The sequence below is a fragment of the Artemia franciscana genome, unplaced genomic scaffold, assembly GCF_032884065.1.
Source record: "Artemia franciscana unplaced genomic scaffold, ASM3288406v1 Scaffold_1866, whole genome shotgun sequence".
In the NCBI taxonomy this organism is placed as follows: Eukaryota; Metazoa; Arthropoda; class Branchiopoda; order Anostraca; family Artemiidae; genus Artemia; species Artemia franciscana.
Window position 1 is genome coordinate 57,378 of NW_027062991.1, and position 25,324 is coordinate 82,701.

The window sequence follows — 25,324 nt, forward strand, 5'->3', positions numbered from 1 at the left end:
GGTGCAGATGTAGTTGATTTTGAGATGTAGATGTTATTAATGTAGATGATTTGATGTGATGTGAGATGCGTTTGACTAAAAGATATAAACATTTTTAATTACACATAATATATTCTTTCTGTCATTCGTATGGTGAGGCCTTTCAGCCTGACTATTTGCATGATAAAAGTAGTAAAATTGTGGCACACATGTCCTTAGAAAAAGCAATTTCGGTCCGTCCAGCTCAGCAGAATTGCAGATGTGTCAGCATTTGTGTCAGCTGATCAGCAGAATCAGCAGATCAGCAGACTTTGTGTCACCTTTTCAAATTATAGATGATCCACTAATAGTTGAATCGCTTGGTAAGACCATTGTCGAACAGTCTGACTGTGCAGATGCAAAGGACTAGAAGAAGAGTCAAGACAGAAAGTCAATAGCTCAAGAATAAATCAAAGTGGCAGTTAATTCCGGAAAAATTTATGTTGACCCTATTAAAAGTTAAAAGCATGGGAAAGAGTGTCAGATAACAGCGAGCAAGTCCGGTTCAACATGTTTTTGCTCCTGTCACACAATCAGCCAAGAAGAGAAAAAAGAGATTTTTGAAGCGTTCTGGACTTTGTCAAAAGAGACGAAAAAAAATTTATATTTTAAGACTACTAAATGCCTGGCAAACAAAGAAACGAAAAAGGAAACTAGGAGAAAGAACACCCTCTTTTATTACGTGACAACCAAGAAAAAAACATACTGGATACACAGACTTTTACTTGTCAGTGTAGGACATCGAGCAGAAACGGATTTATTTTGCATATAAAACAAAGACTTTTGATGAAGTACCCAGTCCCAAAGGAACTCCACCACCTACAAACAAAATAAATTGCTTTCAAATTGCATTTAAATGAGATCAAACATAGCTGTAGCAGCACATTGCAAGACCAACGCAAGGACCTTAGTAGTCAAAGACCGTCGTTAATCTGATGCAATACAATACAATTACATGATAAGAAAAAAAATTCTTTTGCTGTTTTTCCTCGTGATTCATTAACATGAAATGAAATTTGTAGTTGCACTTTAAATTCAACCGAAGTAGCCTGCTCGGGAAACTAAACTAGTAAAATTAAGATGCTTTAAATTGCATTCGTATAATTGCATTCGTTAAATTGCATTATTTTTTTTCAAAACTATAGTCTTATTACCGTTGCTGCAAAATTTCTCGTGGATATCTTGACAGCTGCTTATATTTGCGAAAAATGTATGAGCTTTAAGAGGAAAAAGGACGTCTTGATTCTGTTATAAGCGAAAGATTAAAACTTACAACCTCATAGGTAAAATAAGTTTTACGGCAAACTCATTGGATACTATTATCAAAGTTTACAGCGCCATTTGGTCCGAGATGCAAGATGGTAGGACTGGATATGAAATCGTAAGTACTTTGGAAGTATTTCTTGATGAATTATTTCAAACATTTCTTGATAATAGGAGTTTAATAATATGGTTAGATATATGTGTTCCGCAAAATAGAAACTCCATCATGAGCTACAATATAAAGAGCGAATTGTACAAAAATCCATAAGTTGAGAGAATCATTCTGAAATATTGTGAGTCAGGACACTCTCTTATTCAAAGAGTAGATACAATACATAGTGTTATTGAGAGTGCGCTTAAGAACCAGGAAGTTAACTTGCCTCTAAACCTAGTCAAAAAATGTATCAACGTAGTGTCAAAATCCATATGTGACCATTAAGTTTCACAAATCACATTTTACGAATTTTCATTTTACGAAAACCTATAAAACATATTCCGAACCGTCTTTCTCAAAGGTCAAATGGCTGAAATTCCTCCCAGAATTTCTGTAAAAAAAGAGTATGTTACAAATAGCGTTTTGTATATGATCAATGTAAAGTTGTCTAAATTGCTCCAAAGATAACCATTCAGAGAGTAAAAGGGGAAAGGTATGCCAGAGGTAAAGGTAGTTGAGAATATCGTGGTTCCAAAGCCTATCATTTGGGTCATGAACTTGACCGACGGCAAGCTTGAGGATACATTATCTCATGCGATTCACGCCAGTTGTCGATACAAATTGCTACCAAGCCCACTGCTGCGCAGAGAATATTGAAGTGCCAACTTTTGTAATTATAACACCATGTGAAGTTTTTGTTATCCCCGTATCAGATTTCCAACTCTCAATGCAAAAGTAAGCCTTTATCTAGATCAATTGAAATGGCCTCATAACTGTATCATTCTCGAGGTTGCTCTATCACGCCCCTCTAAGCCTAATACCTCTTAACCCACCACAGCGAAACCATTATTAGCCGTTGTCCTTGTTGTCTTCACAACCAAAAAGAAATCTAAGCTTAATTATAAAAGTAAATTGCACCTTGCTCGTTTAAATACGTGGGACAGTCCTAGGGATAAACCTTCATGGGAAAATGTAATTAATTGTGAAAAGTGTTCTCTGGAATTTGCTTGTATTTCGAGTTTACAGGATTTTCATAGTCATTATGTCTCTTTGTTTAGTGCTATTAAGAATAAATTGCTGGCAGCTTTTTTGGAGAAATTAAGACTGTTTCTACCTTACCGCATTCGAGAATCTGAAATTTGACCCGTGTCTTTTGATGATATTCAGTCTGCGCTTAAAAACGTTAAACGGTCTCCAACAATGGATAGCGATGGGATCTGTTTTCATTACTTTTCTTATGATTGCATTGCTATTATTAGTAATTGTTACTATTCCAATCATCCTTTGCCGATTGAATTGTCCCGGATAGTTTTTTAGTGCGGTTTTTCTCCTCTATCCCGAAGCGAGGAAAAGACCTTAAAAATTTTAGTAATTATCGACCAAATACTGTTTTATATTTTTTTAGTAATTTGTTTGAGCATTTATTAATACCCAAAATTAATTCCTTGTGTGATTTCACATCTCTGCAGTTCGGGTTCTGCAAAGGGTTTAGCTGCTCCCAGGCTTTTACCTGTCTTATGAAAGATGCTATAAAGACTAAGTCCTGTATACTGTGTTACGGTTGATATTTTGGACACTTTTGATAATTTTGTGCACTCAAATGCCTTTTATTGCTTGGCTACTTCTGGGGTTAGTATGCCATCCCAAACTTCTTGAAATAGTGTCAAAAATGAGAAGTATAATATTAAAATCGCCATTTTCGGAAACCTTGGGAAGAAAACTTATGACTCACCAGCTTGAGTAACAAGGAAAAATACTTCCTTTAAAAAAGTGAACACTGATGTGTCCACTTTTTTTTACTTTTTTCTTCCATAAAAAGGGAAAGGAAAAGAAGAGGACGACAAAAACCACAAATCACTAATTTAAGGCTAATAAGAAAAGCAAGACAAAAATAAGACGCTACAACCCGATAAGAAAAGCTTCGAACGCAAAAAAGGGTTTGAACCCGGTATATGTGTCCACTATTTTACTTTTTTCTTCTGAAAAAAGGAAAGAAAAGAAGAGAACAGCAAATAACATAAATCCCTAATTTATGGCTAATAAGAAAAGCAAGATAAAAAATGGCCACTACAACCCTAAGAAGAGCTTCGAATACAGAAAAGGGTTCAAACCCAGTATGTGTGTCTGCTTTTTTTAGTTTTTTCTTTCTTAAAAAGGAAAGAAAAGAAGAGAGCAGCATTAAACACAAATCACAAATCTAAGCCTAATAAGAAACGCAAGACATAAGAAAATGGCAGCTACAACCTAATAAAAAAGCTTCGAATAAAGAAAATGGTTCAAACCGATTCTGTGTGTCCCCCTTTTTTTTACTTTTACCTCCTGAAAAAAGAAATGAAAAGAAGAGAACGGCAAAAGACATAAATCACAATCGCCATGACCGCCACGACTGCATAAAAAAGGTTTGAACACAGAATCGGGTTCGAATCCGATACGCGTGTCCAGTTTTTTCTTTCGAAAAAAGGAATTGAAAATATGAAAACGGCAAAAAACATAAATCACTAATTTAATGCTAATAAGACAAGCAATAAAAAGAGAAGGACGCCAAGACCCGATAAAATGCATCAAACACAGAAAAGGGTTGGAGCCCAGTATGCGTGTTAGTTTTATTTTCTTTTTTTTCCGAAAAAAGGAAAGAAAAGAAGAGAACGAAAAAATATAAATCCCCAACTGAAGGCTAATAAGAAAAGCAAGATGAAAAAAAATGGCCGCTATGTCCCAATAAAAAACTTCGAACACAGAGAAAGGTTCGAACCAGGTACGTGTGTTCACTTTTTTTTTTACTTTTTTCTTCCAAAAAAAAGGAAAGAAAAGAAGAGAAGGGCAAAAAAATAAATCACTAATTTAAGGCTATTAAGGAAAGCAAGGGAAAAAAAATGGCTGCTATGACCTGATAAAAAAGCTTTGATAATAGAAAAGGGTCCAAACCCGAAACGTGTGTCCTCTTTTTTTACTTTATTTCTTCAAAAAAAGGAATAGAAAACAAAAACGACAAAAAACATAAGTTACTTATTTAAGGCTATTAAAAAAAGCTATAAAAAAGGATGGTCACTAAGACGTGATAAAAAGTTTCGAACACAAAAAAGGGTTCAAACCTAGAATGCTTGTTTACTTTTTTATTTTTTTCTTCCGAATAAAGAAAAGGAGAAGAAGATAACGACAAAAATATAAATCAATAATTTAAGGCCAATATGAAGAGAAAAATAAACAAAAAGAAAGAAAAAAAAGGCGCTATTACCCGATGAAAAAAAACCTCAAACACAGAAAGAGGTCTGAGCCCGGTATGTTTGTCAATTTTTTTTTTACTTTTTTCTTCTAAAAAAGAAAAAGAAAAGAACAAATCGGCTAAAAACATAAATTACTAATATAAGGTTATTAAGAAAAGCAATATGAGGAAAAATGGACACTAAGACACGACGCAAACAATTCAAACACAACAGAAAAGCAAGTTTTAGTGATTAATTAACATATTCTAATTTTGTCAGCAAATTTAGCTTAAATATAGATTAATTTGAACCATCTTTCACTATTGCATCTATACAAACAAATCTTGAACAATACAGGGGTGTCAATTAGAGGAGAGGGTTGAAAAATATAGAGGGTGCCGATAAGGGAGGGGGGGTTGAAAAATATAGGGGTGCCTGTAGATTGAAAAAATTCTTGGTTTTATTAAATACATATTTTCTATTTTATTTTGGATTACTGATTGTTTTGCCTCCCCCCCCTCTTCTACGTTTTTGTGAATTGGTACCACTGGTACCTCAAACCAATCAACTATCAGAAAGCAAATTTTCTTCCTTAAGTAGATTTACCACGAGAAACTGTTGATTAGAACTTAACCAAATTACATTCAAAACAGATAAGTCTACTATCCTCCCTAGCCAGCAACTTTCAAATCAACATGGTCTTAAGTGACCATTGGAAACTGGTAGTCACATTAGGGGGGAAAATATAGGGGTGCCCGTAGATTAAAAAAAAACTTCTTGGTTTTATTAAATACCTATTTTCTATTTTAGTGTGGATTACTGATTGTTTTGTGCCCCCCCCCCCTCTACGTTTTTGTGAATCGGTGCTACTGGTACCTCAAGCCAATTAACTATCAGAAAGCAAATTTTATACCTTAAGTAGATTTACCACGAGAAACGGGTGATTAGAATTTAACCACATTATATTTAAAACAGAGCAGTCTACTATCATCACTAACTAGCAACTTTTAAATGAATATGGTCTTAAGTGACATCCGGAAACTGATGATCACAATAGGGCTACTGTTATACATTCATCAAAAATTTGTATACGGCTTGACAAGGCTTCAAAAATAGTAAATTACTTGAAGAAAGAAATGAAAACTATTGTTCACAACTACAAAACTGGACAAAAACTCAGACAAATGAGCCAACAGTTAGAAATAAGATACTTCAATTAGAGGACACTTGCTGGCACAACATCTCTAATCACCAATGAACATAGTAAGCCAGAAACAAGACTAAAAGAGAGCTGACATGACAACTAGTAATCAGAAATGGGATAAAATGCTGCAAATGAAGATATCTAGGACCTTCCATACATATGTATGAAACTTGGCGGCCCTAAGCTGTTCTCCAAAGGTAATAAAGCAAATCCAAGTGAAGAATTATTAAAACATGGGTATACCAATGAACTCTGAAATCTTAATGCAACCTTGCTACCAAAAAGGGACGATGTGCTGGCTGGACCAAGCCTGAGGACAAACTGATATCACTTATGACACCCTAATTACCACTGAAACCACAAGAAGATATTTGGTAATAGGCTCAGATCTAGAACAGTTTTTTTTGGAGGGGGGAGGGGCAATGTTACAAGGCTGTCAATGAGCAAAGTTTTTTTTTTGGGGGGGTGTTACAAAGGTGCCAATAATTGATCAAATTGACCAATTTATTCTAAAAAAGACTAGGATTAAAGAAAAATCAGGGTAAGAGGGAACCAGAAAAAAAATCTGGAGGGCCCAGAGTCCCTCCCCCGGACCCTCTGGATCCGCTGGCGTAAGTAAACGTCTAAAAAAAGGAACAGATGGGAATAGAAATACATAATATTCAGAAAATACAGTGTAGGACTGAAGTTGAAATCAAAAAGGTAATACATCCTAAGATTTGATTAACAAAGCCATTAAAAGAATAGACAAAATTGGTACTTTTATGTATGGCCTAGAGCAATCTATGTTCCCAAAGGTGGGTTGGGTGGTTGTAGGATGCAATTATTATATTTGGAAGCTGTATTTATGAAAAGTTTTTTGGTAGATCTTTTTCAATTCTTGCCCTATAGCCTACTATAAGCTCTCCGTGTTCTAATTTGTGAAAGTTTACTACCAAGCAACCCTTGATTGAAGATAGTTGCAACACTTTCTTGACTCAAGGAGCTGTGCTTAAAATTAAGTTTAGCATTGGAAAGTCATAGAATAAAGCTAGGAATATAGTAGAAGCTATAAGGAAGAGCTTAACTGAACATTGTTTTGTCCATGAATTTATAAGAAAAAATTCAATTTAAATAAAATGCTCTGTGACGGCACGCCACTGGTGTGCTAAAACATTTTTGCATTATGTTTCCAAAAACTGATTGGTTGCACGCCGTTAATTCATTGGCGTTTCTTCTATTTTTAGATTTGTTTTGCTTTTTTTAATTCCAAAGACTAAATTGACCAGGACGTATCCATTGGGAGGGGACAGGGAATTCTAAACCTTCCCCAAATCCCCAAGTTAATTTCTGTCCAGCTCGAAAAAACATAACAAATATTAATATAAATAATTTTGAAGCGTTTTTTAAAGTTTTTTTAAACCTCCTATCTTTTAAACAAAATCTTGGAACCGTTTTTGTAAATTGTTATAAGTTGTTTTCGGAAGGCCTTCAAAGCAAAATTTGTTGGGGTCTATAATTTCTTTTTATCTTCGTTACCATAACCAAACATCGGACAAAACAAGGACGAAACATGAATCTTAACTTCTCTCTACCATAATTTTAATCCAAATGATTGACAATGAGACTTTAAACTGCCTAAAAATTGAAATAATCTAACAAAAGGAAATTTAAAATTTACTTGAATTTAAGTCCTAAAATCAAATTTAAAACAAATTTTTTGCCCTAATATCTGGTGCTAGAGAACTCAAGAGAATCTTTTGTATACATCTTGTTCCAAGTCGGGATTTCCTGGTCTTGGAATCTACATTCCACTTTTTTGACTACCCCACACCTATTTTGCAATTCCTTGATATCTCCTCCCATCATTACAATACTCTAAAAAACAGTATGTCCATTTAACGTTGTCTCCCCTTCAATGCCATCGCAACAAAAACTAAAGGTGAAGGTAAAGAATACAACAATGGACTTTATAGCTCCTACTTGCGGTGCTGATCTCCATTTCATAACCTTTGAGCTAAAAGGCGCAAAGGGAGCGGGCCTGGGGGGTAGCTAACCTTTACTCTTACGCAGCCTTCCTCTTTATCTTCCCAAAATTTCACCAGGTACCCATTTAGAGCTGATTCAACTTTGGCTAAGCATATAGAATCACGCCGCTGGGCCCCTTTCCAAAGTAAATAACCAGCAACACCAGGATTGGGACCCATCTCCTAACTCAAAAGAGATTATACGTGTAACGCACTAATTTTGACCCAACTTTGGAAGCAAATTAGGGGATAGCTAATTGACTTAGACTTCTGTAAAGCTGTATGAAAATTGTCCTAGTCTTAGAGTTCGCATTGCCACATCAAGCCACACTTGCCTCTAAACATTAAGTTAAGCAGTCCACACAAAATAGAGGGATGGCTATCCACTATTTCATTACTGAAAGGAAGTCTTAGGAAATTTGAGAATTTCATTCTTTTTTTAAATTTCATTTCTTTGTGGAAGGGATTCCGAAAACTCACAAATTTATAGTTTTTAGGGCCAAATTTACCTGAGCGGTTCTTCCTATCAATATTGAGACAAGATTTCACTTCTAGTTTCTCTTCAGTCTGAGGAATATATTTAAACCATGCAAGCGATTAGGACTTTTAATCTCCAATTATTTAAAGTATTTTTATAGTGAAGTGAAATACTATGTGGTGAAATGATTTATTTACAGTATATTGTTAGGCAACTTTTTGTAAATCGCATTATTTTGATAGGATCCTATTTGGTTAATATTTTTCTATGTTTTGTTTTTGCCCTTCCCCAGTCGTTTGTAATAATTAGAAGTGGAACATATACCAGTTTTGTAACTTTTCAGGAGAGTTGTTTAAAATCGAATGTTTGTGGGTATCAAGCCATGGCTAATAGTAGAAAAAGCCAAGACGTAGAGTCAGATTGAGTGAGAGGCAAATCCGGCTTTAACCCCCCCCCCCTATTAGGATTGTACATAGTTGATATCAGGTCATTTGTTAATAGATCGGTCTATCTATTATCCGTCCATGTGTCATTCCTAGGGCAGAAGAACTAAGGTTGATAGTCATAGAACTAAGATAGTCATAGATGTGGGACATATATCAAAAAAACTGAAAAATTTTGTCGGCTGTGGTCGTTCTGAAAGACGAAGCAAATAGTAATACCTGATAAAAAAAGAAACATACACCACTTAGAGACTTATGTATCGTTTTATATTAGTAAAGGTACAATATAATACAATTCTGAGTGCACTTTTCAATTGATCGTGCTTAGTTTAGCCTTGACACATAGATAACTCATTTCCGACCAAAATATACTATGTTGCACTTTTAATTATCACAGCTGCAGTAACATTTTTTTTTTCAGTGAGTCCTCTAAAAATACAAACAAAAGAACCTGAGGCAGAAGAAAAAGTTCTAATCTCAGGTGCTCTCAATGGATCAGCTACCTTGATCGGTTGTTTGAATATTGTCAATGTGTTTTCTCAAAGCAACTCTAAATTTCCTCAAGAGTCATGACCACAAATCAAAGAAAGGAGTTTGATTGATTTGATAACTTCAGGGCAATGAGGATGCAGATGAAGACGAAACTAATAATTTTGGCATTTAAGGCCCACCTTTAAAATGATATTAAAAAACTGGCTTTTTAGGGGCTTTTTTTTCATTTTTGAATCATTGTAAATGCAAAAGTTAAACTTTAGCGTAAAAGCGAAAGGTGGATTAGAATGAGTGTGATAGAGAAAATGAATAGAAATAAAATATACATAAGATTTTTATGAAGCAGAAAACTACATTAGAACATAAAATAAGTATTCCATCTACATAATAAGAGGGTGTATACTTCCGATCATTTTACTATCTACCCTCTACAGTTGACTGGAAATGAAAAAGGCTTGTGCCCATTTTAATATTCAAAAGTGATTGGAAGGTAAAAAGCCCCTGACACCCATCATTTCCATAAGAACATACCTTCAAATTTTGAGATAGCCATTTTGTTCAAGATAGTTAGACAATCCGAAAATTATGTCTTTGAGGATACACCTCCCTAGATCCCTCAGGGAAAGAGCTGTAAGTTTAACCTCGGGGGTATAAAAGTTGTCTTAAAAAAATTTTTAGTGGGCTTATAAAATTTGAAAGGGTTTTGTTCGATTGCAACTTGAAAGTTCTAGTGGCCTTTTTAATAGTTATTAGTGATTTGAGGGCAACCTCAAATCACTAAAAACTCCGAAAACCCCATGCATATCATTCTTCCCAACCCCGCCAATAAAAATTTTGAAACAGTGATTTTCTTCAGCATAGTTTAAACGTCTTGTAACTAAGTCTTTAAGGAGGACGATCCTGTCCAAAGCTCTCAGGGAAAATATGTAATTTATGCTCCCGGGGTATGTAAAAACTCCATGTAAAGGGAGGTCGTATACACTTCCGAAAGGGCTGACAGGATTAGAAATCTAAAGTTCTAGTGACATTTTAAAGATTTAAAGTGATGGAGGGTGATAAGCCCCCCCCCCCTGTCTAGACACCATTTTTCATAAATGCATCTGATAACAACTGTCACATCGCCATTTTGTTTTAAATAGCCCAAAGGGCATTTAACAATAACTCCAGGGTTGAAATAACCCACCAGATCCCTGGGGCAAAAGTTTATGTTATACCCTTTTTGCAAATAAGGCTCTTATGGAATAAATGATTATATAAACTTCAGATTGGGAATTTCATTTGAAATCGTAAGTTTTCCTTTGTAAGAGTCAAAAATGATTTCCATCAATCAATCAGTTTATTAATACTAAAAGAAAAACTATTACAAAAGTAAATCAGTTAATAGGCCCAAGAAGCTTTGCTTGTAATGGGCCAGATTTGAGGGCAATAAGTCGCTCCCCCTCTGCATCCATCATTTCCCAAAAATAACATTTTATCAAAAGTTTGAGACATCTATTTTGTCAACATTTAGTTTCAGTTAAAGATGACATTAGGGACAGTTAATTTCTTATATTGGGATTTTAGACAAAATGGTTCTAATAGTGTACTTCTTTTTTTGACTTGACTCTAGTTTCAGGAATAATGGGGGATTTTGTTTTTTACTGTGGGACGACATCGCTTTTTATTAGGTTGTTAGCAACCGCTGCGACCCAGATATCTAATTAAAACTCCAATCATTCTCCAAGTTCTCTTAATTGGAATTGAAACCCCTAATATCTGCAGATAATGTCTTATTCTTTAAGTTTTTGGATTTATGTCCTAAAATATCAAAGTGTTTGTGTTAATTGACTGTAAGAATGAAGCTACAAGGCCCAATAGTAAACAAAACTCTAGAAACAAAATTGTATTATCAATGGATATGTCATCGACTGGTCAGGTTGATTCCAAATATATAAGACTTTTTAGACTTAGTTTAATCCATAAATGGCTAAGAATCTGCTAAAATTTGCCTGGTTTTGAAAGAAGGAGGAAGCACGCACTAATAGTCAAAGAATTCAAATTAAAATCAAACCATTAGATCATGCATATCAGAGAACCTTACAGTAGAGGGTTCAAGCCCCTACAAGTTTCTAAGTTTTGATTTGTAAATTCTTCCAAAACTCTTTGAAGATGTAATGTCCTTGCGTCTTTCACTTTCAATCGACATAACTGCTAAGCTATTAAATTTTTCTGATTTATTGTTGATATTAGATAGTTTTTATTTGTTTTAGCTAGGAAAATGAATATTTCAGAACTTTCAAATTTTGTTTATTCTGATGGCAGCGCGGGGTCTTTACAAATGCGGAGCCCAATTGGCTCCAATCATTCAAATCGCTCTTTAGCCAACCCTAATTTTTAAAATCCTGAAGCTTGTACAGTTTCATAAATTAGGTGACAACACTAAGTTTCTTATGTATAAAGTTACACCTGAGCAATATATCGTGAGCACACTGAATAAGGTAAAAGATCAAAGAACAAAATCCTGAACGGATGATTTTTACCTTGTTTTACATCAATATCTTCATTTAAGCATTCACTATCTCAGAAATCTCTCTCAGAATTGCCACCCCTAGTGATCTATCACTATTTCTAGTTATTGTTTATCTTTCCTGGTGATTTTCTTCTAGCTAGTTATTTATACTGATTTTTGTTCTAAAACTACTGATGTCATCAAAATTCAGAAATTTTTCTCAGTATAGCTCCTAGATTCATGATTCAATCGAATAAATTATTCAAGAAGATAACTATTTAACAAAAATGCAAAATTGTGATTGACAACAGTTCTTAGTATGTTCCAGATTTGGATTTACGCAAATATACTGCCTTTGAAACTGTTGACTTCCAACCGTAAATTCATAGCAGATACAGACCCCAGAGTGTGATATATATCTGTGGTCTATATTTCAACCCGAGCAACATTTGCTCGGGTTGAATTTTGTCTTCATATGAGTGTTTTTTTCTCTGTAAAGTATCACTTCTAAATTAGATTTTCTTCTGTGGAAACCTTTGAAATAGGAATTATTGATGGACGTAAATACACCCTCTATATCTGCACATAGAAGAGAATTGGAATCATTGAAAAATAAGAAACCTTTTATTCATATAATATAATTTTCTAAATGAAAAAAGAAATTATTGAAAAAAAAATAGGACTTGGTACATATTATAATAGGATTTGTAATATAACCGGATGGATTAAATCAATCGTAGTTTGACTACTGAAGTCGGTTGAGAGTAAAGAGTGGGGGCTTTCCTCCCAAAATGGTAAAATTATTTTAATTTTTATCACTAATGCTAAAAGACATGATTTTCTCTTACTAGGTCGCTAGCTTCCACTAAAAAGCAGATTTTTACTTTTTTTTGATTGTTTTAGTAAATTTGCCTCCAAATTGTGGTAAAAGCAATTCTTTATTGAGACTTTTTACTTACATAAGTTAGATAAAACATTAAAATGAAAAGATAAACTATATTATATTATTTTTTTGAAGGATAAGTGTGTCACATCATCACACATATAATGATTTAATTTTTGTTAAAATTGCATTTTATTTTAATATTTCACTTAATATGGGCTAGAGTTCATCTTTTCCTATAACTTATTTTAAAATAAAAATCGAAAAAAAACATATGGATTTTCCTCATTTGGAATAGTTAGAGACAAACTTCCGAGAATAGGGTAGCTAACTAAGTCAGATATGTGCCAGAGTTTGTTCTTCACTAGGTTTCAGCCATCTCTACAGCCATGATACAGAACTTAGATAATCCCTAGGCGTAATTGAATCGAACCCACGGTCCAAGAACTTTGGAAGAGGGCTCATTTCAATGAGCCCTCATTTCAATTCAAACTAAAATTTCTGGTGTCCTTTTTATTTGACCTAAACGATTGGATGGCTATAAGCCACCCCCCACTCTTCCACGTCCTTTTTTCCTTAAAAAGTTGTTAGATCAAAAGCGTCAGATAGCTGTTTTTGTAAAGCTTAGTTGAAAGGTTCCAAAACTATACCTTTAGATTTAACATGACCTATGCTGCCCCTCAGGATAGGTTTGGGGATGAAAGTTTTCTAAATATAATTTGCTAAGTATAATAAGGATGATGTACGATCTATGAAAACCAGTTCCATTGCCGCCAAGACAAATAATGGGTGACGGAATGCGTTGGACTTGTTTTCTTTGGGCTATATATGTGCATATTTGGAGGGTGGCTTAAATTTTGGGTTATATTAAATTGCCTTGACACCCCTTAATGTGCAAATATACAGAGAAAATTATATTAGTATATAAACTAAAGAATTATATTTTCATCATATTTGGCTTATTTCACTAGGATTAACATAACTTTACTTCTTGGGTGTGTTCCATATAAGTAACAAGTACCTCATTTTTTAAAGAAGCAACCTAACCTGTGCTTATCGAAATCTGTGAAGAGTAAGGCACATTTATTTCATGAAAATATAAAAGTGCCGTTTGCAAAATTGTCACTGGTGTCTCAATTATTATATTACCTCAAATAGAGGAAAAAAGAAAAATATTCTCGATAATTTTTGGGATAAAAACTGTGGTTTTGGGTCGATAAAAAAAAAAAATTAAAAAGCAAAATAATTATTTTGATTAGATCCCTAATAACCAATTTTCAGTGTGCAGGGTAAAAGCCAAGGGTATCAGATAAAGCGGGGCTCAGACGACGTTCGTAAAGTTCATAAAGTGGTTGGTAAGCTTCATGAAGTTGCTTCGTTAAACTTCTTTACAACTTTACGACACCAAATGTGAAAGTTAAACTTTAGTTAACTTTTTTCGTAAAGTTGACCAATAGGGAAAGAGTTTCAGAGCAAAACTTTTAAACATATTGAGAAATGTGGAATATTGAAGCTGAAGACATTCTCGTTTCTCTAGTCCGAGAGAAGCCTGTCTTATTCCAGGCTTCTCAAGGAAAACACAAAGATAGAATATGCATAGAAAATATATTCAAAGAAATTAGTTATGCTATGACTGTTATGTGCCTTCAGTTTGGTGGTGAGTTTACAGGTGGGTTGAACACTACTTTTGTTGTGTGGTTGCACTTTAGATCATATATCAGATGCTATACTATCTGCAAAAGAAGCAACTATTGCTCACTCATTCCTTCAAAGCAGGGGAAACCAGCAGAGGGGTCCAGAGGTCTTTATGGGTGACCACTCATTTGAGAGGTCGTCACTCCAGGGACTGATAGCCTATTCTTGAAATCTGAATGATCTCTTGATAGAGTTATGACCTATTCTTGAAATCTGGCTGACCTCTCTATAGACTGATGATCCATTCTTGAATCTGAGTGATCAGTCTGAAGAGTGATGGCTCTGACTGGGCCAACACTCCACAAAAAGATCACCCAGATTTCAAGAACGGGCCTTCAGTCCCTGGAGTGGTGCATGTTAAATGAGTGATAACCCAGAAAAACTTGTGGACCTCACTGGGAACCAGTACAAAGCCATATGATTTTAGGTACCATATTCCAAGTGTTTTATTTTGGCTTGTCTAGTAGCCTACTTGGCATACTAGGCTACCTCACTATTAATTATTTGCACATACCCTTTTTCTGAATGGTAGACAAGTCTACCACAGACACACACTTGATATAGAAATAGATTATTTGTAACATTTGGCATACCCAGTGCATACTTTTTGCATTATGTTTCTAACATTTGGCACACCATATGCTGGCCTAAACAGGCCTAGTTTTGGTAAAATTTTAGTTAATGGACCTGTTAGGTTTAGGTTTAAAGATGAATCTTTCTGGGATGGGTCTATAGGCTAAAGTATGTCTTGGGAAGATATTTTAAAGTACCCACCTCCACTCCTTCTCCCTCTAGAGGGCCCTGAAATATGCCTACATGACATGTCTATTACCTACTGAAATTTTGACAAAACATCATTTTCCTAAATTTTCATTCATTTGTTGTTTTTTTTCTGCTTTTAGTTCTGAAAATGCAATTCCTGCCATTTGAGTAGAATTTTGAGCCATATCAATGTTTTTTTTAATTTTTTTTCAAAATTGGAAAATGAGACTTTCAGGGATGTGACTACAGGCTAAAGTATGCCCCAGGAATGTATTTTGAACTACCCACATCCACTGCTTCTCCCTTTAGATGGCCTGAAATTTGCCTACATGATAAGTCTATATCTATTGAAATTGTGACAAAACAACATTTTACCTTAATTTTTTATTATTAGTTTCTTTTTCTCTGGCCTTAGTTCTGAAAAGGCAATTCCTGTTAATTCAGTAGAACTTAAGGCCATAACACTGGCTTTTCTAAATTTAGGAATACTATTTTGTGCTACCTCCTTATTGGTTAAATATAAGGCTGACATTATTTATTCTCCATGAGTTTTTTTGTGTGATTTCATTGATGTCAGTTGCTTTCTGTTAAGAATATATTTATTTTTTAAATCAAGCTTCTTCTTTTGTGAAAAAATATGGACTGTTGTTCTTTTTACATGTTGTATTAATATTGCTGATTGTCTGTATGTCCCAGGAAGGTCTGGAAGAAGAAATCTGGGGACAGTAAGCAGGAAGGGCATGCAAAAGTATAAAATGGCTGGCCCATAGATTCCTATTGCACTTCATGAGAAGTGCATGAGAGGGTCATGAGAGATGGCTGGTGAATGTAATGGGGGTGAATGTTTTACAAGGTTTAAAAATTTAGGGCAATTGCTCAGGTTGGCAGCTGAGCATGAAAGTAAAATTTGTGATTTGTTTTCTTTGTGAGTTTTATGTTTATATAATGTCATTTTTTATAAGTTAATCTTCATTGTTTTGTTTTAATTGCTATGTCCCTATGGCTTTAGTGTAATAAAACCTACATATGTTTATCCATTTCCTGTAAACAGACAGGAGTTCTATATTTCCTAGTTTCATATTCAGGTTTATTTTATTTATTCTAAAAGCTTCTATCTTCAGCACAGAACCACCATGACCTTGCTAATATTTAGTTGTCTTTTAGCTCACTCATGTGAAGAGCAGTGGAAAAAGTTGAGGGAAACCTATTGCCGCCACAAGCGGAGCCTTAAAAAGCCTTCAGGAGCCAAAGGTGGGGAAATAAAACCTATTGCCTGGCCACATTTCCTTGCTATTGATACATTTTGCTCAGACCAACTTAAATTCCGCAAGCCAAGAGCTGGCATAACTAATTATGTACAGGCATCTAGTGGAAGTAGCAACATAGCAACAGTCTGCCTGTCCCCAGAAGCTGAAGAAGCATCACAGAACTCTTCCAAAAAAATTGATACAGATGAAGCATCCCAAGCAAGTCCAAATTTTGTGAGGTAATTTTCATCTTATTTAGGCATATGACTAAAGTGATATCACTGGATTTAATCAATATTGTGGCTTGTTTTGTATTGTTTGAGAACAAAATTTTCCATATAGTAAAAAAGCACAGATATCCTAGAAGCTGAAGACTAACTGCAATTTAAAACACCCCCAGAGACATGAGCTAAGGTTACTAACTAATTGTCAAAATACAAAATCTCTCCAAATCTTCATCTTTGTAATTTGTAGGTAAATAGGCTACACATTTACTACTATGCTCTTGTGCCCTTCTACAGTTAAAAATTTTGACAAAAACACATTTTACCTTAATTTTTTATTATTAGTTTCTTTTTCTCTGGCCTTAGTTCTGAAAAGGCAATTCCTGTTAATTCAGTAGAACTTAAGGCCGTAACACTGGCTTTTCTAAATTTAGGAATACTCTTTTGTAAATAGGCTAAACATTTATTACTATGCTCTTGTGCACTTCTACAGTTAAAAATTTTGACAAAACAACATTTTACCTTAATTTTTTATTATTAGTTTCTTTTTCTCTGGCCTTAGTTCTGAAAAGGCAATTCCTGTTAATTCAGTAGAACTTAAGGCCATAACACTGGCTTTTCTAAATTTAGGAATACTCTTTTGTGCTACCTCCTTATTGGTTAAATATAAGGCTGACATTATTTATTCTCCATGAGTTTTTTTGTCTGATTTCATTGATGTCAGTTGCTTTCTGTTAGAAATATATTTATTTTTTAAATCAAGCTTCTTCTTCTTTTGTGAAAAAATCTCTCCAAATCTTCATCTTTGTAATTTGTAGGTAAATAGGCTACACATTTATTACTATGCTCTTTGCACTTCTACAGTTAAAAAAAAGTATTACTCAGAAATAAAATTCTTGAATTAAGGTGTGATGCTACATAAGTAGATATGCTTAGCTGGAACTGAAAATTTTTTAAAGTTGGGACTAATGTCTAGTACACCAATGCTGTGGTTAGCCATGAAATGTTCTTTTAAACACAATATATAATGATTCAGAAGCTTATTCTCAAGAATAGGTAGATTATTGATAAGACCACCATCAATGTTGAGGATAGAAAACAAATATCCCAATAGCCTAGGTTAAAAATAAACAGGTAACACAGCAAAGCCAAGAAAGTAAAGCAAACACAGGCAGAGGGGCAGGGGTTCATTCAGTAGTAGCCTATATTAAGCAAGCAAAATAAATCATAAGAAGCCACTGCACAATGTGTCCAATCAGAGTGGAAATGGGTTGAGAAGTAGTCTCAAGCAAATAGGCTACAATCAAAACAAGCCAGAATGCACTGCACACCAAGTGTAGAGACATTAGCAACCCCATAGCTAGAGCCCCTTGTGAAATAATCAACAAATCATGTCACAGAGCTATGTTCTCTGTGTTTTAACACCTTAGGTCCATGGACTTCCACAATTGCAATTTCACAATTCGTTGAGAAAGGTTTTACAATGTCATTTTTCTACCAATGCCACATTTTATTTGGTATTGTTTCAGTCTCTTTTGTGCCTTCAAAAGAAACTGATGCAGAGGAAGCATCCCAAGTAGGTCCAAAGTCTGAGAGGTAATTTCAATCTTATTTAGGCATAAGACTAAAATTATATCAATGGATTTAATCACTATTGGGGCTTGTTTTGTATTGCTCAAGAACAAATTGATAGAATGCATTTATATGAGAATGCAAAAATCTCAAGCATCAGCTTGGTTATAAATGTAAAATGGCCTACTGTATGAGGAAAAAGAAATTCACTTATCAGTTGAGTGACCCATGGTTCTTAAGATGTCATTATGCATTAATCTTAGTATATTCATAGCTAATAAGCATACCTTTCTTGACTTAGCCCTAGTCTGACCCTGTGACCTAATCTGTCATTTTTTCATAGCTGTTGCAGCTCAAACTCATTGCCTCTTACACTAGTTCCTACATTCACTTTGTCCTGGGGTTGCTCTTTGGTTTCTTTTTGTTGTTCAAACATTCATGTTTTTTTGTTCATTTTTTTTCCTTTTTCAAGTGGCCATAAAAAGAGGAGGAAGTCTTGTGACCCAGCAGACCTGGATGCACAAATTTCTTCCATGTCACACAAAATTGGAGACTTAGTGGATGTCATTGGGCAACAGAAAAGCAAAAAAGAACAGCCAGCGGATTGGGTCTCCATGGCCTTGGCTGAAGACTTGAAGAAACTGCCGACTGACTTAAGAGTCAAGGCTCAGGCTGAAATGTTCGGAGTGCTTGCTAAGTATACAGAGATGGCAGTAAATAGGGTTTCAGTACAAGAAAACGTTGTGAAGAATTTCAATTTTCATGATTACTGCTAAAAACAGTTACCATTTATTCAAGATTTTATTTGTATAATGTTTGCTCAATAATACTTGTAACTATTCTGTTGTGAATAGTAGTTTGTAATTCAAATCAGATTTAATTTCTCATGGTAGTGTATAGCTTGTAGTAAATTCACATTTCCATATTATAACCATGGCAAATAGGCTAAATTTTGCCAGTACTTCCAACAAGATTGTGATATGTATACTATTTGACTGTGAACAAATTTGATACATGATAATAGTTATTGGAAGCTGCTACTATGTTGGTTGTGATGGCAACATCATCCACTTTTTGGGATCCCGAAATGTAAGTAGAGGGAAGAAAGTTAAAAAAAAAGTTTTCTGTTTCACAGCAAGGAATCTAAACTTGTAAGTACATACCGGCCAAATTTCACTTCAGTATATTGTTTTATGAATTTTCACGTGTATATTCAAGTATTGTAAAATTGAGAATCTGTTTTAATTAAAAATAACTTAAGAATGAAAAATTATTTCCACATGTGACAAAGAATGACTGTACAGCATCCAATTAATCTCATATAAAGTGTCTCATATCAAAATTTCATTTTGATTTTTAGATATGTAACCTTTCAGATACTTAAAAGTACTTATATATACTTAAAAGCTAAGAAATATTCTGAGATTGCTGTAGTCAGTCACCAATTATGCACAGTGATTGCAGTATAATCACTTCTACTACATTACCTACGATTTAGAAATCAAATTGTGCAGCAAACTATGACATTTTCATTATAACTATATAACAATCATAATATATACAATAATAATATAACTATGTAAAATCATAAGGCAGCAACATAATTCTACACAAGGCTTGAACAGTTACTGTCTATTTACAATATCATTCTGCCAAGGTACTTTTCCAATACCATTGAGGTAAATGCATAGGGTATCACGAAGTTTTTTCACCTCAATAGTATAGTTATTTGCCCCTAAGCCTGTTTATTCTGTCCCATGTATCAGCTGGGGCTGGGACATTTCTCCACTGGCCATTGTCCTCATCACCTTGATCCGCATCTCCAACATTAATATACCTTGCAGTGGTCACTGTCACTCCATCCCTAACTCTCAGGAAATTATGCAAGCAAACACATGACATCACTATCAGGTTCACTTTTTCAAGTGAAGTGTGAATTGGTGTAAAAAAGATCCGCCACTTCGCGGCAAGGATGCCAAAGCAGTTTTCAATTATTCTTCTGGCTCGCGATAATCTGTAATTAAATACCTGTTTTTGATGGTCCAAATATTGTCCAGGGTAAGGCCTCATGATGTAGCTTTTTAAGGGAAAAGCTTCATCCCCCACAATAAAGTTAGGAAACATTGTTGTTGATCCTGGCAGAAAGGCATCAGGTGGTAGGCGAAAAGCACCACTGTCAAGGTCTCTGGCAAACTGAGTATCAGAGAAAACTCCCCCATCACTTCTACTACCAGGTGCACCAATGTCTACAAAAGTAAATTTGTAATCAGCATCACAAACTGCCATTAGGACAATGCTGAAGAAATTCTTGTAATTGTAGTACGTGCTCCCAGATTTATAAGGAGCAACCACTTGAATATGTTTGCCATCAATTGCACCACAGCAGTTTGGTAAGTTCCAGCGGGAGTAAAAGTAGTTAGCAACTTCCTTCATGTTCTCAGTTGACAATTTTGGTAAATAATCATTTTTCAGTGCATCAATAATGGCAGTCATAGTTTCTGTGGTAATCCCAACAATTGTGCTGTGCCCATGGCGGTGCTCATACATCAAAGACTTTTGGGTTTTCCCATCTGCTAAGTAACGAATTGTAACACACAATCGTTCAGCAGGAGATATGGGTATTCTCATATTTGTTGTACTCTTCTCCAACTTATTGAACACCTTACCAAGAAGGCAATTCCAACTTTCTGGAGTCATTCTGACATAATTGGCAAACATAATCACATCATTTGAGATGATTAGCTCTTTCATGAGGTTATGAGATGGCCCCTGACCTATCCTCCTTGAAACATCAAAAATTGGTCTAACCCATACACTTCTTTTTCTTTCTCTGGTTTTCTTTCTCTTCTTCAAAAGAAGCAGCTGCAGCAACTGCAGTTTTCAAAGTAGCAACAGCTCCTCTTCCATCTTGACCTGGAAATGAAAAAAAAGATAAGCTAGGTTTGGCTTAATATGTAAAGCCCAAGATTTTCCAGAAATATGATCAGCTAGCTTCTATGGTTTTATTTGAAAAAAGCAAAAGGACAATAAACCAGATTAACTTAAAAATCTAGTTTAAACAACAATCTCAACAAAAATAGACTATATAATATAGGCATTGGGCTAATCATTCTGTTTTTAAATAATGTCAGCCATATATTTAATGTATAAGGAGGTGGCATAAAAAAGTATTCCCAAATTTAGATAACCCAGTGTTATGGCTTAAAGTTCTGCTCAATTAACAGGAATTGCCTTTTCAGAAACTGGCAGAAAAGAGTTCCTAAATTTAGAAAACCTAGTGTTATGGCTTAAAATTCTACTCAAGGAATTGCAACAGAATTCTACTACAGGAATTGCCTTTTCAGAACTAAGGCCAGAGAAAAAGAAACTGAAAACCAAAAATCAAGATAAAATTAGGTAATTAATAATAAAATTAAGGTAATGATAATTATGATAATGACAAAATTTGTAACATTTAAATATATTGTATTGCTTGAATATGTGAATTTCTGACAAGGAAAAGGTTGGGGCTTTGGGCCAGTTTCTAATTGTATAAACAAATACACCTTCAGCAGTTATTTCAGAACTGGGTAGCCTAAGTCATTAGTGTGGCTAGAAGCTTAATTGTAAGATTGCATATTGTGGTTTTCGTTTGTCTTTCTTAGTCATTCCATTCAAGATGCTCTGGGTATTTTTCATTGTGATAGATTGTCTTAATGCTCTGCTGAAAAATGAAAAATATTTCAATTGCACAGGATTGGAAAATTTCAGTAGACTAATCAATTAAAAGTCCTAAACTAGCCAGGGAAGTGAGACACTTCCAATTATTAGTATACAGCTCCATGATTTTCCCCTGGCTATGTAGGCTAAGTGAAAGGTCACTGGAAGCTTTGTTCATTTCAATCTTAAGTTTGACCTACATTTGTGACACTTCATTAAATGGTTGTAAAGGAATACTTTTATTTATTTGTTTGTCTTCTACATGATTTGTTTTTCTTAATCTTTATATTGATATACATTTCTTACAAATTAATTAGTTATACCACAGTTGCATTTGTAATTTTTGACCTACTTTGTAACCCCTGGTCTCGAAATTGCATATAAATTTATTGAAGCTAGGAAACATAGAACTCCTGTCTGTTTAAAGAAAATGGATGGACATAAGTAGGTTTTATTACACTAAAGCCTCAGAGCCATGACAATTAAAACAAAACAGTGAAGATTAACTTTAGCCATCTATGATGACCCACATTCTTGTCTATACATGTCTATACAATTCATTGAAAAGGAAGGACCTTACTGGCATTTCTTCATTTGTATATATGGGTTTAAAAGAAAGTTTATATGGCAAGCCATTAGGCCAGTAAAGGACCTGGTGGTCCTTTAGCCATGAAGTTCAATAGGAAGCTAGGGGCCAGCCATACCATGCTTTTGCATGCCCTTCCTGTATACTGTCCCCTGATTTCTCTAAGTTACCTTTTAAAGTAGGGCCAATTCTGTCTGAGGTTACAGAGTCACATCACTGTCCTAGACCAAATAAACTGACAATGCCAGGAATTAAACCTGTGCCTCTTGGACAAAAGATTCCCAATCTAGAGTGCCAGCCACTTAGCATGGAATGCAAATGTGACCATAGAACAACAATTATTTAAAAAAAGAAAATATTGAACAAAAACAACTCAAGTCATTGTTGCTGCAATGTTCACTACTGTCCCACAAACAATATACATTTTATTTAAACAAATTAATTTAAAAACAAGTATCAACAAAACTCCATCAGGGATTGTATTTACTTAACATACAACTAGCATAATGACTGCTTAATTTTGTGACATTATATTATTTAAATAATAAAAAAAAAGAAAAATTATATATTATATTTGTTTTCAACCTGCTCTTTGAGCAAAACCATTTGTGACAGCAATATGCCCATGTTTGGCTTAAAATCTCTCTAAAATACTTTAAACAAAAGGAATTTAAAAAACAATTATGATGATCAGCAAGCGTTATGGCTTTAATTTCTACACAATCAATAGGAATTGGTTTTTCAGAACTAAAGACAGAGAAAAAGAAACTTATAACCAAAAACTAAGGTAAAATGTTGTTTTGTCAAAATTTCAATAGATATAGACCTATCATGTAGGCAAATTTGGGGACCATCTAGAAGGAGTGGAGGTAGGTACCTCAAAATACCTTCCTGGGACACACTTTTGCCTGATGACATATCCCTACAAAGGACAATAAACCAGATAACTATTTAAGTGAATCCTCCCAATTTCTGTGATCTGACATTGCTGGGACTCAGATGATAAGCCTGTTTTGTCAGCAGCAAATTAGAGGTTACAATAATGGCTTGACATCACCTTGAAAAGACTAGGAGCTGACTAAGAGGAATGGTAGGAAGTCTCTCTTGAGTATCTTTAAGTGTAGTAGACATCAGTGGTTTGGAATTTAGTTTCAACGTTTTGCCCTAAATATCAAGTGTGCTATAAGACTGAATTCTTGCTAGGATTTTTGGCACCTTACTAGGATTTTTCAACTTCACAAGAAAATAGGAAAAACCAGGGAATCTGGATATTCCGAATCCTGAAGGAAAACAGAATAAGTAACATAATAAGCCCTTATGCCTCATTAAACTATACTTACACCCTGAACTCCTTACTTCTTCAAATGCTTCTGAAATTTGAATAGTTTGCTGCTCAAAACTCACGTAAAGTACAAGGCTCGTGTGAGCGGTGAAAACTTTACGGAAACAAACTTTGTGAACCACTTTATGAACTTTACGAACGTCGTCTGAGCCCCGCTTAAGGAAAATACAGGGAGGAAGCAAGGATTTTGTTTAAAAGATACAAAAGGGTGTTTTTCAAAATTTCAAGGGTAATTTTCGCTTGAGAAAAAAACAAGATATATCTAGATATTTTTCCACACCTGGGAGTAATTTTACCCCCTTCCTGTAGATACTTATGTATAAATATAGTACGGATACAAAAAATTGATTAATTACAATAATAAAAAAAATTATAATTATAGTAATCTCTAGTCATTTATCAAGGGATTTACACGCTGGTTTAGTGATTTTTATTTTAAGTCTCTAGCAATTTTTTTACCCAGCGGCAACCCTAATCTCCCTTGACGTGGAATACACACTGTTTTGAAAATGGAAAAAAGGATGGAAACTAGAATAATTAAAAAAGAAAGATTCGAAGGACTTTGGAGTTGTTTACCAGAAGAGGTAAGAAATACGGAAAATTCTACTTTCGGCCATTTTGGAAAGGGGTTAGGCTAGGAAAATGAAACTTTCAGGGATGGGCCTACAGGGTAAAGTAGGGGTTCCGGGAAGGTATTTTGAAGTATCTAGGCTACCTCCGCTCCTTCTCCCTCTAGAGGGTCCTGACCGTTGATGACATTTATAAATCTGTTATTTACAAAAATGAAACCTTGCAAAATAGATGTTTTGCTTAAATGATGTAGCCTACAAAATCATTGTTTTGTACTTAATTGTACATAGTTGTAAAACTTTGCTGAATTTACAAGGTTTTATTGATTAGGCCTACAAGGTTTAATGCAAATGCATTTCTTAAATTTTCCAAAAAACATTAATAAATTCTACTCAATTAGTAGGTATTGCATTTCAGAACTAGAGCTAGAGAAAAAGAAACTGCTAATTGAAAATTAAGGTAGAATGTTGTTTTTCATAATTACAAGGTAAATAGGGCCAATATGACTGTCCATAGCCTATTATTGGCTTAGCAATATAGTGAACATATCACTTGATGCCTTTTTTATGCTCTTTACAAATATTATAATTGCCTCTATTGCACTTTCAAATTTAAGCACTTTAGGATTTAACCTAGAAAGATGTTTTTTGTGTACCTTCAAACCAGAAGACCTAGAATAACCTAAGCTAAACTAACCTTATTATAAACATATTTGTGGTAAATAGGGTAAACCCACCGGTACTCAGTCACTTTGTTCACTCTTCACACTATTTGACATTCAATCTACTATAACTACTTTATTATACCACCTAGAAATTTGATTTTTTCACAGTTAAAATTGTCTCTGTTTTCTGAACAAGTAGGTCATTAAGTTGAATAGTTTTACTTATAAAGCGCTACCTGTTTTCGAATTTAGCAAAAGCTATCAGTTCAGCTAATACCGGGTCATATGTTTCTTCAATTGAAAAAGATATTACGCAATAATACACAATCAC

The 25,324-nt window shown here is 34.5% G+C and overlaps 2 protein-coding genes and 1 long non-coding RNA gene across 3 annotated transcripts; 1 reads left to right on the forward strand and 2 right to left on the reverse strand.

Annotated features, from left to right (window-relative positions):
• Positions 1-672: 672 nt before the first annotated feature.
• Positions 673-13,942, reverse strand: LOC136042719 (uncharacterized). Its single transcript, XR_010621399.1, has 2 exons — positions 13,680-13,942; positions 673-837 (listed from the first exon to the last, which is right to left on the reverse strand). It is a non-coding gene; the product is annotated as an uncharacterized LOC136042719 (long non-coding RNA).
• A 186-nt stretch (positions 13,943-14,128) lies between these two features.
• Positions 14,129-19,352, forward strand: LOC136042722 (uncharacterized). Its single transcript, XM_065727681.1, has 3 exons — positions 14,129-14,301; positions 16,254-16,575; positions 18,605-19,352. The coding sequence occupies exons 1-3, from the start codon at positions 14,130-14,132 to the stop codon at positions 18,906-18,908; spliced, it is 798 nt and encodes a 265-aa protein (XP_065583753.1). The 5' UTR covers position 14,129; the 3' UTR covers positions 18,909-19,352.
• Positions 19,353-19,651: 299 nt separating this feature from the next.
• Positions 19,652-23,820, reverse strand: LOC136042721 (uncharacterized). The gene is made up of 2 exons (XM_065727680.1): positions 23,758-23,820; positions 19,652-21,045 (listed from the first exon to the last, which is right to left on the reverse strand). Exon 2 carries the CDS (start codon positions 20,881-20,883, stop codon positions 19,858-19,860), a length of 1,026 nt encoding a protein of 341 aa, XP_065583752.1. The 5' UTR covers positions 20,884-21,045; positions 23,758-23,820; the 3' UTR covers positions 19,652-19,857.
• Positions 23,821-25,324: the final 1,504 nt, after the last annotated feature.